This window comes from Sciurus vulgaris (assembly GCF_902686455.1).
Source record: "Sciurus vulgaris genome assembly, chromosome: 8".
Classification (NCBI taxonomy): Eukaryota; Metazoa; Chordata; class Mammalia; order Rodentia; family Sciuridae; genus Sciurus; species Sciurus vulgaris.
In genome coordinates, this window is record NC_136468.1 from 74,243,642 (window position 1) to 74,263,424 (window position 19,783).

The 19,783-nt window shown below is 40.1% G+C and overlaps 2 protein-coding genes across 3 annotated transcripts in view; one reads left to right on the forward strand and one right to left on the reverse strand.

Annotated features, from left to right (window-relative positions):
• Positions 1 to 18,210, reverse strand: part of DOCK4 (dedicator of cytokinesis 4) — a 438,609-nt gene extending 420,399 nt beyond the window's left edge. For both annotated transcript variants that reach the window (XM_079149349.1, XM_079149348.1), the window contains exon 1: positions 17,814 to 18,210. In XM_079149349.1, coding sequence (XP_079005475.1) covers positions 17,814 to 17,850 — 37 coding nt within the window. In that variant the 5' untranslated portion in view covers positions 17,851 to 18,210. The remainder of the gene's footprint in view (positions 1 to 17,813) is intronic.
• Positions 18,211 to 18,393: 183 nt separating this feature from the next.
• The window catches only part of ZNF277 (zinc finger protein 277), a 140,474-nt gene continuing 139,084 nt past the window's right edge, over positions 18,394 to 19,783 (forward strand). The window contains exon 1 of the mRNA XM_079149366.1: positions 18,394 to 18,549. Within this exon, the coding sequence (XP_079005492.1) occupies positions 18,459 to 18,549 (91 nt within the window). The 5' untranslated portion in view covers positions 18,394 to 18,458. The remainder of the gene's footprint in view (positions 18,550 to 19,783) is intronic.

Below are 19,783 nucleotides of genomic sequence, written 5' to 3' on the forward strand. Positions count from 1 at the left end.
CTCACACCACTGCACAGCAGTGTAGTTGCCTAGACTCAAAAGAGGTTGCATGTGCAACAAAACTTACAATGAATCCTGTCAGTTATTTAGCTTTATGAAAATGGATACCCACTAGTCCTATACCTCCACCAACCAAAAACAAAACAAACAAGTAACAAAAATATGGCTGGGTGGTTACGGCACTGTACTTGGAACTTGGCAGCAAATCACAGCTTCACTACTGATCGGACTTGTGATCTTGGGTAAGTTCTTGCCACATTTCTGTGCAAAACCTCATTTGTAAAAGGGGGATAAGAACAGTCTTCATAAGCATCAAATAAAACGATGGATGCACACCTTGGCATAGTGCCTAACACACAGTAAGCAGGAATTTTTGTTTACTACTATTATAAAAATGAGGAATTGCTCTGATAGTTTATATCATCACAAAATATGGTGGCATGAACAATTTGAAATCAAATTCACTTCAGTTCCATGTTAAAGACATAAATTCAGGAATCTTCCCATTGTGCTTAATGAGACACCCACAAAGTACAGCATTTGGATATAATGTTCACCAAATATGCCCTAATCGTTTTCCTCTTAAAAATATTAAAAACAAAAAAATGTCAGCTCCCCTTCAGAGAACTACAGGAACTTTGTTGAAGGGCGATAAAATTTCAGGGACCTAAAAAAGAAGTTGTTTATATATTAGACAAACAAAAGTCATCAGTAAATATGCCATGACTATCAGAAATATATAACAAGGGAAGGAAGAGGTGATCCCTAAACATTTTTGTACACACAGTGTTTTGTTTTCCTCGTTTAAAAAGCAGTTAATACTGCTGCCTAGAGAAAACAACTAAACACAGAAATATTTTCAAAAGCTAGGCAAAAGACTAGAATTTTCTTCCAATTCCTGCTTAAAGCATGCAATTGTCCAAATAAATTTTAAGTATGCCAAAACATACAGAAATTACAAAACTCAATACCAAAATAATTCATGTATTACAACCATAATTACTTCAATACTAGAAAATTATTATCCTCAAAGAAAATCCTGATTAATAGCTTAAAACATTGTCCTTGTGAGTTAATACAGCAGGGAAGAAATGAAGAAAATTCAGAGTTCAGTCATTTTGACAGCCACATACCTAAAAAGACTATCTCCAGCAATTATCTACACGCAAATAATTTTTAAGTGTCTTTGTGCAATTGCCACATCGTCTTGGCTTACAAGGTCTTTCTTCTATCTCATCTCTTTTTCATAGAGGTTTCTGTGGAAGAAATCGAAGGAACGCTTTATTCCTCTGCTTCTGTTCCCCCCACCACACACCCCACTTTTTGTAAGCCCTTGTTTAATCTATTGCAGAGAACTGAAGCCAGAAAGCAAATGGCAAGGCAAAGTGGGGAACAGAGAGTTTGGCTTTGCTCTCAGAAGCCACAATTTCTCAGGTAGAAAATAAGAATGTCATGCCATGATGACATTTTGCTTTGTGTCACAATGATTAATAGTCCTAATTTTTTCCAATTAAAGGAGTAAAGGCAACCAGTCAGTGGAATCTGACCAATCTTGCTTGGTATGGCCAGTGAGAGCTATAATTTGGATGTAAAATGAAATCTAAAATGATTCCTTTCCCTCTGACAGCCAAGTGTAATATATTTCCATCCCTGGGCTTTTTTTTCTACCACAAAAAAAAAAAAAAGAAGCCTTTCAGAAAAATAAGTTATTTCCAAATCTGACCCCACTAACCAATGTTTCCTTTGAATTCACACAATGCAACACCAAAGTAGAGTACAGGGTTTGGTTAAATCGTTTGAGTAAGTTAATGATACCGGCAATGCCTTACCAGGGACAGAAAGACTGTAGAAAGAGAGGGTTTGATGTGGCATTTATCAAATACCAAAATTCACAGACTCAAACATATGGAGAACTATCCAAGAGCTTCGAGATAACACATAAAGCTGCAAATGTAGTAAGCTGGTAGAAGAGACCAGCACAAACAGGGAATACCTCGTAAATTCAACTCTGTTACTTGAACACTAATCAAAACTTTTAAGATATAAAATATTCCAGACATTCCACTGACATCTGGTCAGAGTGCCCAAGGAAATCTCTAACTTACAATGAATTTTAGAATTTGAAGGAAACTTAGAAATTGCCTCATCCAGCTTTCATTTTAAGAATGAGGCCCTAAGAAGATAAATGCTTTGCCTGAGTTTATACAGTTATTATGAAAGAACCAAAATTAGAACCCTAGTCTCTTACTTTCATTAGATAAACTCACTTTAACCTTTTCAAATGGGCACTTTACAGAATGATGGCATCAAAAAAAAAAAAAAAAAAACTATTTTTCAGACATGAACAGCTTTATTAAATCAATGTGCCACATGAACATGTGATCTGGAAAATGCAATCATTCCATGGCAATTCATACCTCTAAAACAGAAGATTTCTCCACCACCACTTAAAAGAGAAAGAGGTCAGTTCATCAACAGGACAAGTCAGTAACCTCAAAGCTTCCAAAAACAGAATTTAAGATTTTACTTCAGTTTCATTTGAAGGCACTCTGCCAAGTCAGTGGTTATCAAACTGACTTTCTGCATCTTTTAATAAACTCATATATAACTTCAAAATATAAAACCCACAAAAGTAGCATTTTATCCTAATAAATGTATTTTATACTTTCAATTTTATATTTACTCAGTAATGAGTCACTGAGAACAATGATGAGGGTTCCTGAAACTCCAAGTCACACTATATAAATCAGAAAGAAGGTATGCCTTCTTCCTAGCTAAGACATCCCCAAATTCAGCCATCAGGTGCAGAGCGCACCTTACAATACCATACACATGGCATGACAGATCATTTCTAATAAAATACTTTAATGAATAAGGTTGTTTTCATAAACACAGAAATGAAAAATAGGAAGCTATAAATAACAACTGTAGTCTTTTCTTCAGCATGCTATATATTTCTATGTTTCATTTTGCTTATACAGTAGAGTGAAAATGCTGTTTGTCACCAATGGCTAACTGCATATTTGATAGAAATATTGTTTCCAATTTTTGATAACAATTTGCCTTGCAATTGTAGGATACTCTTATCCTAAAAAAAAAAAAAAAAGAAAAAAAAGATAGGAAGTTTTTGTTGCAAAATTGAATCACTTAAAGAGGTTGGAAAAGCACCCCAAACTTGCAGGAAGCACTAAAAATACCTAAGATTTAGTGTTACCCAGAAGACAGCCTACAAGTGACAATTAGATGGTGACCAGAGCATACAACAAGCAGATGTGCCTCAGCATCTCCTAACATTTAAGTGGAGTCCAGCAGTCAAGTGCTGTTGGTGAGACTTCACTTATAAATATTCTACTAAAAATACAGACCTATACACACTGACTCAAAAAAATTATACCTTTATTATAAAAGTATTATAAACTATAACATCTATAGCAAATATTATGCAAGGAGCAGAAGATAGAGAAGTTTAAAAAAAAGGAATTTCACTCCTGTCTTCATTAAGCTCAGTGGTTACCAGTAAATTTCTGCATTACACTGTACTTGTAGCCTTTTTGTTTTTATTCTCTATCAGGATTTTTTTATGGCAATTTTATATGGTCATAGAATGAAGAAAACAATGATACATGTTTCAGATTTTATGTAGCTACTCTCATGCACTTTTAACAAATTTTATCACTTCTCTGACAAATATCTGTCTTCCTCTGGTTAACACTTTGGAATGTGGGGACATACCCTGCCCTGCTCAGTTGATCCTCATCTATTTCAACAAACCCTGGTTTATATATGCCGGACAAGCTGGTATATAATCTTAACAAATAAGTATGACAGACTGAAGAGTTTTCTCCTTCCTCTAAGAAACCCTTCATTTATTGATTCAACACTTACTAAGCCTGTGTTTCCCTCTGGGGAGATCAAAGCTGAATAACCCAGCATCTCTGGCCTCAAGGGCTTCACTAGCATGCAGTAAAGGTAGACAGCTTCAAAATAGCAAAGTAAGGGCCCTGAGAGACACAGCTGCAGGGCACAGATGTGGAGCTAAGGAGAGAAGCTTTCAATTTATACCAAGGGGCCAGAAACAGAAAATCTTGGAGAGACACTGCAGTTAGGTTTTCCAGGTAAAGACGGGCAAAAGGGAATGGTCATACCAAGCAGAATTCCAGCAAATGCAAAGGCAGGCCTGTGGTCCTGAAGCAGTGTGGCACCTCCGAGGAGAGGGCAGGGATTAAGAGGAAGAACTGATCAACACAGGACAGGAGTACAGACAGATGCCAGTTTAGAAAAGGGCTTGTGTGCCATGAAATGCCTCTGGACTCTGGATCCTGACTGCGGAAGAAACACTAAAGGCTTGCTTGCTTTCCTCTCCAGGTGAACCACTTTAACAAATTTGTTTTTTTAAAAGTCACTTGTGGTTTACATGCAAAAGCACATACGAGACAGAAGAGACTGCAGGAAGAAGACAAATCACAGTAGTAATTGAAACAAAAGCGATACCTCTCCAGCACACCAAGGAGCACACAAGGTCCTAGGCCATGCAGGACATGGCCCTCCCTCCTTCCAGCTCTCCTCCTGCCAGTCAGTTGTGTCACTGCAGACTTGCTCTTCACTTTAGGGTTCCTCTATGTTCCTGTTCAGGTTTGGCTAGGTTCATCCTCACATGAGGATTTACACTTTTATTCCCTTTGGGTCGCTCAGCAGTGTTGGTCCTTGGCTCTCTCATTTCCCTATACACCTCACCCGCCTCACCATCTCCATCTCCTGATCCCCTTAGTGGCCTCTCCAGCCTGTTTCAACTGCTACAAAGAGTACAGTGAGGGCTGGGGATATAGTTCAGTTGGTAGAGTGCTTGTCTTGCAAGCACAAGGCCCTGGGTTCAATCCCCAGCACCACAAAAAAAAAAAAAAAAAAAAAAAAAAAGAGTACAGTGAATTGGACCATGACTAAAAAGAAACCAAAACTAGAGCAAAAAGACACAGTAGGGACTTATGTCAAATAACAGTGGTATTAATATGAGCATCTTATACAAAAAGTAAAGTATGGTTGGCAATTTCCTCCACACTGCCCACAGAGCCCCAAGGTCTATTCCTCCAGATTCTGGCCCTAGGCCTTATGTGTATGAAGGAGTGTGGTGCCATGAGTGGGCCCCCAGCTTCTGCCTCATGTGTGTCTAACTCTCAGCCCTTCCTAGCTGGATCCCCTTGCTGGAGGGCTTAAGGGTATTTATGTGGCACCAAGCAACAGGCCTAGCTCCTGGTAAGTATTCATCTTAAGTTAGTTTCTCCTCTACTGCCCACTTAAAAGTTTTCTGTCACTTAAAAATATACTGTAGGTTTTACTTATAGCTCAGAAAAAAATCTCTTAAAGAAGAATCATCAATACTGAATCCCTCTTTCTTCCACTGCCCAGTCTTAGAAAGAAATCATAATAAATGATAAACCATTGTCCAAGATATTTAGCATGGGTCAGGTGACTTGAATGAGGTGGAGGGAGAAGGCAGAAATTACCCAGAAGGAAGAGGAAAAAGATTTTCCAACTATTCACATGCCAGTTCCACTCAGGTGTTGATACTAGACAATCACAGCAGCTGGTGACTCAGGCCTATGGGGAGTATCTTAAAATGAAACTTCCTTTGTACAAGTTCTGAGTTCTCCAGGATATGAGACACTCCCTTCTCAGGGCTGTTTCCTCCAGCATAAATGTGAATAATATCACCATCCCAAGTCCTTATCTTCCTTTTAAAGTCACAGAAGGAACTATCTGTCTTAATCTTCACACTGATTTCCCTGTGATGCAAGTATGTACTACTTTAATAAGTGAATACAGAAAAACAAATAATGATAACACCTACCTTGAAGACATATTGTACAAGTGAAGGAGATAAAACTACAAAACATTCTAGAGCTCCTCCACTTGTCCAGGGATCCGGTCCTGCACCTTTTTGGATGCCCATCACACTAGACAATGCCTTATACACAGGAGGCATATCCCATAAATAAACATTCAAAAAAGAGTTTTTCCACTAACATCATAAAAATTGCCTGCATATTTGTCACTAAGGGAGAAACAAATGCAAAAAGTGAACTTAGAAGGACATATTAACTACTCTCAGAAAACATACACTTAAGGATAACAGAAAATAGAAAGGAAAATTTCCCTCAAATACTGCTTTATTCTCCTCAGGAAGTTGGCATTCAACGGTCAGATTTTTCAACACAATACACCTGAAGTGATGTCTCCAACTATAGTTCCATACAATAAAACCGCATCTACCTGATTTAAATGCAACCTAGATAGTTAAACCTGTCATCCAGGTTTTTGTGAATAATTGTGGCAGAGAGAAATGAAGCATTTGAAGACTCAACTTCTGTTGATTGCTTTGAAGGCACCCAAAGTGACCTGATAACTCAAGACAACATGGGAAATGTTGCAAAAAAGCCATTCCTCAAATAAGAGTAAGCCTAGAATTATTAGGAGATGACCATCTTCAAAGAGTGTCTCAGGTAAATCTGTGCTTCTAGGGACAGGCCAGAGAAATTAATCTCAGACTGTGGAAAGTGACTATACTGATTATACAGATTACACTGAGATCAAGGATGCTGCTTCTGTTTTCTTTGTTCTTCTTAGTACAATGTCTAAAATTGTGCTAACCTAGATTATTAGTCAGCAGGCTATGTCATAACAAAATACCATGTGCTGAGTGGCTTCAATAACAGAAATTTATTCCTTCACAGTTCTGGAGGATGGAAGACCCGAGCAAGGTTCAGTAACAGTGGTTCTTGGCGAGGGCTCTGACCCTGAGTTGCAAACTACAACCTTCTGGCTGTGTGCTCACATGATCTTTCCTGGGTAATGCACATGAAGAGCAAGTGAGTTCTCTAGTGTCTCTTCTTATAAGGACACTAATCCTATCTGATCGGGGTCCCACCCTTATGACCTCAATTACTTCCTTTCTCCACAGCCACACTTGGATATATATATATAAATTTGTGGGGAATACATGCAATCTATAATACCCATGAATAATAAATCATTCCTCATAAATGTTGAATAAAAATTCTTCAAGTTGTCGAGTCTCTATGTTGAAAGGTTTCTCTTGAATAAATTATCTCGGTGCCCACAGTCCCACAGGACGGCGTTTACAGAGAAATGCAAAATGAGCAGGACACTAACATCAGTCTTCTAAGCAAATACTTCATGGAGAGAACAGCATTTTATCTGAGGTAAATTCATTTGAAGCTATTTTTCAAAGACAGATTAGGGTTCTTTTTCAAAGACTTATGCCCCAAGGCCATCTGAAAGCACAGCTTCACAGTGGCTACCAGGGAATGAACAGGTCAGCGACATCATAAGTAAGCAAACTGGCATAGCAAGAAAAGCCACTTTAAAACTCTGGAACAGAGTTCTTCTTGGATGTGTAAGACAAGTTAAATTCAGGCTGTCCAGATTCAACTTTCAACTGTTTAACTTCTAATCCTACGAGAAAACCTTATACAGGAAATAGTGCTGGACTTATAAAACTTTATATAATTTTTTCCATTATAATAGAAATTTATGTTAATTTTGGAAATTATTAAAAAGTAGAAAGTTAAAAAAACTCCTCAATTGTAACCATCAGTTTTAACATGGCAACATTTAATTTGTGCCCCATCTCTTCACTTCTCATAAGTATTTTCTCATTTGTTAATTTCAATATAATATGTGTGTGTGTGTGTGTGTGTGTGTGTGTGTGTGTGTGTATTTCCTCTTTTAACTTGGGGCCCAGAACAGAAATATTTAGTGTTTTTAATCAATTTCTATAAACTACTGATGGGAATATTAAAGGAAATTTTGAATACAAATATAGTCTGTTTTTCAAGCAGACTTCTGGAAAAAACTTCAGAGATTTCTCCTCTTCTCATTCTTTATAGAACTGCTTATTCAGGTTTTGGGTTTTCCTCTTCAAGAGCCAGGCTAAACCCAGAGCCTATTATTAAGGAGGCTTCACCAATTTCCCAACCAATGTTGGCTGCCTCAGGAAAAGAGAGTAGGCCCTCTGCTCTCCCCAGGACAGAGAATAATGTTGTGTCCAGGACCTCAGGCGGAACTATCTTTAGTTGCTTCACATATATGCACCCCCTTGTGCACAAACCTGTCTACCTGTGGTTGCCAATCCATTTTGGAGAAACAAAGGATATGAACCAAATGTCTACACTTCTGCTTAAACATTTTTAGGTTAATGTCCAATTAAGAATTTAATAAAACTAGACAATAAATTGCTTAGTTTAAAAAAGTGTTTCATTTCTGGGAAGAGGCAGTTAGCAAATTCACCTAGGAAGACTTTCAAACTTCATATCCAGAGGGTTCTCATCAACTACCTTCTCTCCGAGGCATGCTCACAGGAGTTCTAAGTCCAGGCAGAGATCAAATGCACATGTTTTAGTAGTTTCCAAAAGCCTCCCGTAGAAATGTCAAGCTGGCTTTCTCTGCCTCACTAGCTAATAAAAAGCTAAACCCATGTTTCAGTTCATTGCTACATGACAGATACCTCTTTCCAGGTTAAGTTGCTTTCCTTTCTTCTTAGGGATGTAAATGTGATCACTAATGCAATCTGGGGCTGAACCAGATCTCTGTAGTGCAAAGGACCAGGCTAAAAATAAAGGTGTGGGCTTGATCCCACTTTCAGGGCTTCATTCAAAGTCTGGCAGGTGCACACAGCTCCAAGTCAAAATTCCTAGTTAACATATACCATGTATCATAGTTTTGGCACACATATATCCAGTAAGCTTTGTTACTGTAACACTCAAGGGCACCTATACAATCATTTTTCTTACAAAGACCACAGTACACTTATCAAAATGAAGTCACCCTCTGCAGACTCCTTTCTATCTGCTTAGCACCTACCTTCCTGTCCCAGTTGTTTCTGGAAATGGTCATCTTAATAAAAGTAAAAAGATGGGATACAAAGAAAACGACCAAGGATGCCTCAGACAGTAAAGGACACTCTGTCAATACAAGTTGAATGTATTGACCCAACCTCTGAACTGTGGGTGAGGGCAATGGGTCTTCCTGCAATATTCCCAGTCATTGAAGCCACTCTGCTTCATAAGAGAAAGCAGAGAGAAGCCACCAATTGGTTTTCTTTCCCTTTTCCTCACAACTTTATAGAGGTACAGTTAACAAATAAAAATTGTACATATTTAAGGTGCACAACATGATGTTTTGATATATATATATATATATATACATATACACATTTTGAATTAATTACAAGCAAACTAATTAACACATCTAACACCTCACAAAGTTACCTTTCTCCCCTGTAGTGAGAACGCTTTAAATTTACTCTCTTAGCAAATCCAAATACAAGATATGCTACTATTAAATACAGTCACCATGGTATAGCACCAGATGATATTTTTAATACAGTTCTATCTGCCATGGGAAAATACCTCCCAAATTTTGGCAATAGGCTTTGTGTCAAATTTAATTTTTATTTACTTATTTATTATTTTATTTTACTTTTTGTGTAATGCTACATCCCCAGCCCCAGACTTCATTTTTTTTTTTTTTTTTTTTTGGGGGTGGTGGTGCTGGGGATTGAACCCAGGGCCCTGTGCATGCAAAGCAAGCACTCTCCCAACTGAGTTATATCCCCAGCCCTTAATTTTTAATAATATTAACATTTGCCTCTTTCTGTACATTTATTGGTATTTCAGTGTGCAGTTATGAGAGGTTACATTAGGGAATAGAAGTCCAAAAATCACTGCAAGCTGGAATTCCTTACTTCAAATCACATGTTTTTCATAGTTGCAACAGTATAATATTTAAGAATTCTAAATTTGACCCTGTTGTTCCTAAAATATATTACACATTTACAACCTCCCCAAATATATATATATATATATATATATATATATATATATATATATATACACACACACACACACAAACAAATCTACTGCTTTAGATACTTAAGCATTTTCTCCATTTGTGCATATGCGTATGTACTTATATATTATTTGGGGGATGCATAAATCTTGTGTATTAAATTATTATTGTACATTCTGTTTTTCAACATCCTTTTGGGGAAATCTCACAAATGTGCATGATCTGGCATGAAATATTTATTTGGGAGAAAACTGTCATAGAAATAGAAATAACTAACACCTCAGCCAGGCAATGCACTAGTGGGACACAAGAAAACAGCATAAAAATTTAGTTTAATACCAACTCTACACAGACAGCTAATATTTCTCAGTTTAGAGTTCTCTGTGCCCTTACTAATGTAAGACTTGGTGATGACTGCTCTTTGGAAATTTGGAGTCTGTCACTTTAAAACTTGGAATGGACAAACTACATAATCAAAAGTCAAAACAACTAATAAAGTCTCTCATTGTTTTAGTCGTCACACACAAACCAAATGATCGATCATGCTCTTCAGCCCAGAGCTTTTCTTCTTTGCTCCAGATTCAGATCCACTTCCTATCAGATGTTGCCACCTCTAAGTTTTCAGGTGTCTCAAACTCAGTGGAGTCAAACAAGACTCTTACTCTCACCCCATAGCCTGTCCTGCCCAGACAAAACATTTCATTTGTTGAATGAATAGCATATATTCACCTAGGCACCCAAGCAAGAAACTATGTGTTTGTGTACCCCAAAATTCACATGTTGAAATCCTAATCCTGAATGTGATGGTAACTGGTGATGGCGCCTTAGGGAGGCAGTTAGGTCATGAGCATGGAGCCTTCATGATTAGATTAGTACACTTATAAAAAGAGACAGGAGAGCGTTCACTTCCCCTCCTGCCGAACCCCCTTCCTCCACATGAGGATACAAGAAGGTGTCCACCTGCAAAGCAGGAAGTGAGTCAGCCTGCACCTTGATCTTGGACTTCCTGGGCTTTTGGCACTGTGAGAAATAAATTTCTGTTGTTTAAATTACCCAGTCTAAGGGCTGGGGATGTCATTCAGCAGTACAGCACTTGCCTAGCATGTGCATGGCCCTCGGTTCAATACCAAGTACTGAAAAGAAAAAGAAAAAGAAGTTACTGTAAATTACTCCGTCTAGGATATTTTTTGTGATAGTCTCCTGAGTCAATGAGAACAACATCCTAAACTTCTTTTCTCCAATTCCCCATAACCAAGAACCAAGCTCTACTATTTTCATTTCTTAAATCTCTCTCTCAAATTCACCCACATTTCACTCTATCAAGGATTGCTACCCTGGTTTAGGAACTTAATGTCCCTCACCTCATACTGCAATAACTCTTCTCATTTTTAAGCCACTCCTCTTCTTCATAAGCAACAAACTGTATGTTTAAAGTTTAATACTGCTCAGATTTCCAAATAGAAAAAATATTTTAAATGAGAATTTACTAATAATGTTTCAATGAAAGAATTATTCTCAATTGTTCATTGACCATATACTATCAATATGATACATATTTTCTATAGTTTTAATCCCAGTCTGTCTTTATTTTGATTTCTTTTCTCACTTGACACTAGGTACCTGGAATATATTACAGAAATAGTGTTATTTATAAAATATCCTATTGCATGGTTGTACAATACTCTGACAACCTGATCATAACCCAAATCCACTAAACGACTGTATGGCCATGTTTCATAGACAACATGGCAAGGGACAACTCTGTGCATACAGTGTTTGGCTCCTACTGGTTTTTTCCATGTAAACATTGAGGAGAGGGATTATCAGTTAAAACTTCTGTAATGACTATCATATCAGGCAATGCAGCATAGTAGCTAAGAGAGTGGGGTCTGTGCAAGACTTCATGGGTTCCAATTCTTTTTGTGTGACCTTAGATAGATTACTTAACCCTTCCATGATTCAGTTTCCTGTGAAATATGAGTGGTAATTTAATCTACCTCATGGCATGTCATAATGACTAAGACAGTATAAGACAAGCTCTTACAACTGTGCTTGGCATGCAGTAAGTGCTCCATAAATGCTATTTTATATATCACATATAAATAGATTTGATATATTTTTGTTATTTATAATATAAAAATTATATAGTTTGCAAAAAGGATCATGTTTGTTTCCAATATAATCAGCAGTATACTGCATATCAGTTTTATTGCAACCAAGTCAACAGAAACTATTAAAACTTTTTTGTGTGATTTTTATTTAAATAGTAGATACCCAATGACATCTTGGCCACATTTTTTTAAATGCCAGAGAGGACAACAGTTGTTTCTTAAGTTTAAATCGCTTAAATGGAAATAGGCTTGGAGAACTGTACTGCTTTATTCTTCTGTCTTACCATCCTCTACCCAAATAAGCTTACCAGTTCAGTTTTTTAAGAAAAACAAGTTATACAGGCCACCTTGTTACTCTAAAAATGCTCAGCAAAATAAAAAAAAGTACAAAGAATGGTGGGTGGTGATCCTACAAGTGGCTATATGACTCCATTGATTCTTTACAAGAATTATTCTCTTACAGTGATCCAAGTGTTGACAAATGCAATGATATAGAACAGACCAAAATTGGTCATTATACAGTTGTTTTCAATGATTGGCAAAAGAACTTAGTAGGAAAACACACATGAACTTAAGAGAGACAACTTACACACTACATATAACTGCTTTGAATATTTGTTCCACCTCTAATGAGAAATATTATATAAAAAAGACTGAACTACATTGAAGAAAAAAGTATAATTCTAAGTCAAAATAAATACAAATAAGTGGCTGTTAAAAGCAGCAGAAGAAAAAAACTACACATCAAACTCTGTGCCAACATCATGAAAGGAACTTAACAGAAATCTAACAAGTCTGACTTCAATCCTTCCAGTTTCACACATGTAGTATTTAGAGTAGTGTTTTTCAAACACTGGATCAGGATGGATTAATGTCATTGAGTGAGTTAACGATCAACATCATTTTTAATGAAAAATAATAGATCACACAGGATATGGGCAAATATAGTTTTAGTTGTTATGTGTGGGGTGGTGTCAGATGGTGTCTGTGCATATGCTAGGTCAGGAAATTAAATGTATTCCTTTTAGAGATGATAATCATGCCTGTAATCCCAGTGGCTCGGGAGGCTGAGGCAGAAGGATCTTGAGTTCAAAGCCAGCCTCAGCAAGGTGAGGCATTAAGCAACTCAGTGAGATCCTGTCTGTAAATAAAATATAAAAATAGGGCTGGGGATGTGGCTCAATGGTCAAGCGCCCCTAAGTTCAATCCCCAGTACACCCCCCCAAAAAAAGAGAGAGAGACAGAGAGAGAGAGGGGGAGAGGGAGGGAGATTAAAAACTACTGGTCTAGAATAAGTCACTTAAACTCTATGAAATTGTTTCCTCATCTCATAAAAGGAAGTTGTCCTTCTGTTTCAGAGGGTAGACTTGAAAAAAAATTTTCACACTTTTTCCACTATGAAACACATTAGTATTATACTTACCAGTATTTTGGTTGAATTTCCTTAGAGTTTAATGTTTCTCTGACACATGTATCATAGCATAAAGGTCACTGTGCTAGAAACTTAGACATACTATATCAAAGATAATTCTGAAAGTGTTATATTCTCTTAGTAATGAGAACAGCTAAACACAGAAAACCCTAAACTTATTAAAATTTTATTATCTCTTTTTTGGCACCTACAATAACAGTTTCTGGAGGAATAAAAGACCAGAGAGGATCAGCATCAACTTTATGTTACCATGGTGACCTTGTGAAAGAATCATCACTTAGGAGAATGACCAAAAGAGGGAAACATTTTTATAGGCTATTCCCACAGGAGGGTGAACCAAGAACATCAGCTGCCACCCTATCTGCACAGCCCTTCAATGATACTTTTCTTGGAGGCATAAATCATTCCTCTTTTCTTTCCACTTAAAGTTCAGAATTCTGTGTCAGGCTCTAAATATCACAAACAATCCCAAGCAGCATACCATTATTTAGTTCCTGTATAATGTAGCTACAACATGGTACCGCCAATAGGAAACATTTTAAGGAATCATTAGCTAAAAAGCTAAAAAAGCTAAGAGTGAAGGTGCATGCCCTTCCAACCCTCCCCCACAAGCAACCATTAAAGCAACCTTCTGAAGGGAGATTCTAAAGATCCTACATAGAAAAAAGGAGGGACCTATCTCCTTTCCCTAAAACAGAAGAGATTTTTTTAAAGGAATGTGATTCCTACAGATAAGTTTAAAACACACACACACTTCCAGAGAAATACAGGACAGGAATATTTGTGAGGACTCAGTGATAATAGGATTCTAATACTTTATTTTTAAAATGACTCTCATGACCTTCAGATTAGTTTGTTCTTAATTTTGTTTCTTATAAGACTCATGGATTTATTGCTGATTTTGTTTTCTAGCCTACATTCTCCTGCCAAGCATAACCAGGCTCACACATGTAAAACATCTGGCTAGGTTTGAGAGGGTGTGGGCTGCAGCTCAGGAAGACTCACTGGCTCACCTGCAAATGTGTGCAAAAAATGAACACAAACATATCTGCAGTGGTTCTAGTCTTCTCTGCAAAGAATTCTTACAACATTAAGGGAGGTGGGAGCTTGACAGATGAGGACATGCAAGAGGCAGATAGTGATCGTGAGGAAATTTGTGAGTGGGAGATCAAAAATGCTTTAGTCACTGCCCATGGAGCTCCTACTGGAGACAGAGAATCGAACAGACTGAGAAAGTGAACAACCATCACCTTGGTTCCGGAAGCTTGCCAGGTAGCTTTTACTGTATCTCTAATCTTAGTTTAAAACCATGTGGGACATGTCACAACGAAAGTGTCTCACTTGTAGCAATTTCTACACAATGGACATGTTTTACTAACCAACAGATACATCTGGTGGGAAGAACTCCACAGAATTAGAACTGGGAAGAACCTTAGGTAGTATTAACCTAAAGGCTAGGACTCAGAAAGATTAAGAGACTTATCTAAGGTCACACAGCTGACAACGGAATCCAGATAGGACCAGAAGCTAATTAGGCTAATTAGAGTCACCTAACATAATATGCCTACCACTGTGCTTACTAATAGGCTCCCCCCCCCCAGTGTTGGGGATGAACCCAAGCCCTCACAAATGCTAGGCAAGTGCTCTACCACTAAGCTACATCTCCAACCTTTGCTAGTAAGTGTTTTAAAAGAGAAGGTTCCCCACCCTTCAAGACTGCAGTTTTATCATGATGCCTTTCTCTAGAATCATAAAACTCAGGACTATGACTGACTATGCACTGTTTGAAGATCATTCACATTTACATGAATGATACATTTAGCCATGTATCAGATTTGAAAACTTCTGATAAATCTTACAATAAAATTAATTTTATTATTTATAGTATGTTGCCTGAAATGTAATAAAAAATTATACATATTGCAAAACTATAGTTCACAGATTTACTTCAGCTAGTCTAAGTTACTAAGACTGACTTATTTCAAAGAATGAAAAATTAAATTACTACTATACCTGATATCAGCCAAACATCTGTACCCATAAAATATATTTTCTTTACTACTTATAAGAACTTAATGAGAGAAATGCACACAGCAACCAAGGTTTAAAAAAAAAAAAATAGCTTGCAGTATAAGTAGCTACAAATAGTGCTCTCCATGGTGAGAAATAAAGTCCACACATCATAAGTATCCTAGCAAAATTTTCACCACACACACACACACCTAACAGATGGATTCTAAAAAACAGCTCAGCATTCCACAAGCCAAATGCTCAAAATGTAATATTAAAAGATGATTAACATTCCTGTATATGTGATATTGCATAAAGAAGAACGACAGCAATAATTTTGGGTAAAAGAACACTCTTTGCGCTTGCCTCTCATCTCACTCAACCCTCACTGAACCTCCTTTTTCCAAATATGCTCACACCCTTCTATCTCCCCCTACTCCGCAATCAAATCACAACCAACACTAAGTAGTCTGTCACAGCCCAAAACAGTTGACTGATAATATCTGTATGCCATTCCAAGAAATCCCAGAGTGATTTTTAAGCCTCTGCCCACAGCAGGTACAGAAAGGCGAGAGATGAACTAATCGATACCAGCACCCCAGCTGTGACCTGGCAAATAAAGAAATCAAGAAAATAAATCCTGCCCATAATCTGTATAATTTAACACTTGGAAGAAAGCAACATCTGGGATCAGCTCCAAGCAGGATAGTATTGCCTGGATGGGTTTGTGTTTCCTGCACTGTGTTGAGGTCCGTTATGAGGTGATACCCTCTGGTTCATCACCAGTTCACCAAAGGCAATGTCTCCTCCCTAGCAAGGGTTAATCCAGCCCCCAGAAAGAGGAGAGTAAGGAGAAAGAAAACCACCACCAACATCTACTTTTCCCCAGTAGAGAGCTAGGCAAAGGCTCCCTGTATACTTTGAAGAGAGTGAAAGCTGGAAACGTTTCAAAGGTGGGTCCAGGAAAAACTATTGTCTTGCTAACTGGTCACAGTTCTGAAAGAAATCTACTGTAAAATATAGGAACGACTCGTTTAATCATACAGTCCTTTCAGTGGACTCCAAAGTCCTATCCCCAGGTAAAAGGGGCAGGGGAAAAGAAATCCCTTTAACTATGAGTCCCTGCAAAGGCTTTCTAGATTTTTTTAACTGCAGGAAAATGTATTTCAAACATAACCAGATATCTCACATATCTAAATCACTGTCCCCAATAAAAATAAGTACGCCAGTGGACAGAACGGGGCATTATAGGAAATAAAAGATTGTTAGTAAAATCCATAATGTTCTCTCTGTGTTAGAGCTTCTGGGAGGTTATAATTGCATTTGGCCGCTTCAGGCTTGCCAGGGAGCCTGGCATAATAGTCTCAACCCTAAAAGGAGTAACTGTCAAGGGGCGACCCAGCTGATATCAAACAACAAAAACGGGAACTGTAATCCGCCTGAAAAGGGAGGAGGGAAAGGAAGGGAGACTCCTGTATTCATCAGTCAACATTAATGTCCTTTGTTGTTCACCTTTGCACAGAAAAGCGAGTGCTATCCTGTTCCTTTTTCTCTGAACACCAGTGTCAGCATAGTCCTTTCCTAAAACCTGTCTCCCAGCCTGAAGATCCAGGCGTTCTGACCCTCCTCCCCCTTATCACTCTACAGCCATCCTCCACGGCCACCCCCGCTGCGCTCATATTGAGTCGGGAAGATGGTCAGAAGTAAAAACAGTGCCGAAATATCGGTTCCTTTCCAAAAACCAAACAGCCAAACGGCGCAGATGTTGAAATTTACCATTCCCCCGCCGCCCAACACACACCCCAAAACACCCGGGAACCGAGGGAGGAAGGAGGCTCAGACCGGGCTCGGTCTGTCTGAGGGGCTCTTTAGAGGACGGTGCCACATTCCGCACTCAGGGAATGCTAACCCCATCCAGAGGGATTTCTGCACCTCCCTACTGTTTGGGGGGCGTTTTCGCCGCGGGACTGTCGTCTCCCTCACCGCCCTGGGAAATCGCTGAGGCCCATTGCCGTCGCCCTGCTGCTTTGGGCAAGAAGGGTATGGAAGGAGAAGAACCCTGTTGGCCTCCTCTTCCAACTTGACACACAACGCGCCCGGTCGCCACTCCAAACTCTGCAGGCAGAGCCCGGAGCGGGCGGGCGGGCCGCGCGCTTCCCCAGCCGTCCCGGCGCTCCGGGACCGGTTCAGGGCACGCCAAGAGAGCGGTGGGGAGCGAAACCCCGGGGCGCACCCACTCTGTCCGGAGCTCGCTCCGCAAAACCCCGAACCCACTGCGCGATGCCAGGATTAGGCATTTCCAGCCCCGCGGAGCTAGAGGGGCGCGAGGGCAAGGACGAGAAATGCGCACCAGCTCCGACCAGAGCCAAATAAAAGTTCGCCCCGCGGAGACTCACCCACGCCGTATTTCTCGTGCTCCGTAGGTATCCACATGGCTAAAGGGGGCTCCGGGGTTTTCAGGCTTTGTAATCCCCGCGCCCCTTAACCAGCTCACAACAATGCACAGCTCTCGTGTAGCGGCTGCAGCGCTGGAGCCCGGCAGCCCGGCGCGGGCTGCGGGCGCTGGGCAGGGTCTGTGCTGGCGGCTCCCGAGCCTGGCGTTGACACCACGCCACCGAGGCTGCGCCGCCCGCCGCTCTCCCGGCAGCGGCTGCTCACAGTCTTCCGACGCGCTCCCGGGGACCCGGCGGCGCAGTCATTGTTCTGATTCACTGAACTAAGCGAACACGCCGGGGCACTCTCGGGCGCACCCCCGCCCGTCAGTGCCTCTTCCAGCGCTCTCTTCCCAGGGCCCTTACAGCACGCTGGGAAGTGTAGTTCTCGGCCTCTCCATCATGGATGGGGGCGTGGTAATAGTGATTAGGGGCGGGGATTAGAGTTCGCTCGCCACGTCCTATTGGTCCAGGCCGTGACGGCGCGGCGTAGGCGTGGAGGAAACGCCGCGTGGATGAGGCGTTCACCTCTAGTCACGTTTCTATTGGTACCGGACCGCCCCTGTCCCGCTCCGCCCGCGGGCCCTCCCTTTTTTGCTGAGCAGAGAAATGGCTGCCCCCAAGACCCAGGGGGCTGTTGCCCGACTGAAGGAACGAGATGATGCGAACCTCATTGGAGTCGGAGGTGTGGACCGTGAAGGTAAGTACGGTGCCTTCAGGTGCAGGTATTCGCTTTCCTCTCTCCATCACCCGACTGCAGCTTACTGCCGATCAGACCCTGGGAGCCCTTCAGCTGAGGCCACCTGAGAGCGGGGAGACCACTGGCAGGACCTATTGGGATGAGCTGGGGTCGAAGGCAGCTACTTGGCAGGATCTACCCCGGGAGGACATAGAAAATGGGATGAAGCAACATTCCTCGCAATTTGGGAAGCGCTGTGGGCATTTGTCTTCCGGTTTAGAGCGCCCAGCTTTGCACTTTCCAGTGGGTGGGTGTGGACCTGCACGGATTTGTGTGTGATTACAATTCTGGGATTAGCAGCTCTTTTTCCTTGCCAGTACTATTGGGTTTGGCCTCGGAGTTGTGTTTTATTTGGTTTGGGGAGGGTTTCCAGTTGCTGACTGGTCGCTGCGTTCACTACACATTAGTTGTCAACTGATCTCTAAAGGGAAAGTGCGTCTCACACAGCCATCCCGTGGCCTGTTGACTGCTCTGTGCATTCTCCGGTATTCAGTGTGGAACCCAGGACATCTCAGGACGTGGGTTCTTGGAGAAAGAGCAAAAAAAGGGAGCATTTGCACTTGGGACTTCAGATTTAAAGGAGATTATGAAAACCATCACAGCTACTTGGTCTCTACCTAACTTCTATGTTGTCCTCTGACCTATAGATAGTGATCATAAATCAAACTTTGAAAGCTGCAGGCAGATTATGTATGGGACTCATTTTAGTCTTTCCCTGTCCCACCCCTCTTTTTGCCTTGGTATGTAATTTAGTGCAACAGATCCTCTTTCTCTAATGGATATGATTTGGGATTTAAATTTGGTTCTCAGTCCTTGTTGAGGCTTTCTGCCTTCTTTGTTTTTTGCCTTCACAACTACATTGACATTTAGTCCAAAGTTTTTATCTCAACAGCACAGAGATTAAGTGCAGTTTCTTTCCATCTCCCATCAGTGGAACTTTGAAATGATTTCAGTACTCTACAGAAGAAATGACTGGTGGGCTTGTGAATTAAATATAGTTACCCTCATTCCCTAAGTAATTTATCATTGGGTTGGTTGTATGCTCAGCTCTTATCTACTAACAAGACTACTAAGGTCGTCCATATTCTTCAAAGTTCCAGAAAGCTGCCAGTTTAAGAATTAAAGAAGGAATCTTTAATCAAATTAGATCTCTGAATTTAGCTTATGGATATGCCTTCCAAAATCATACAATTCT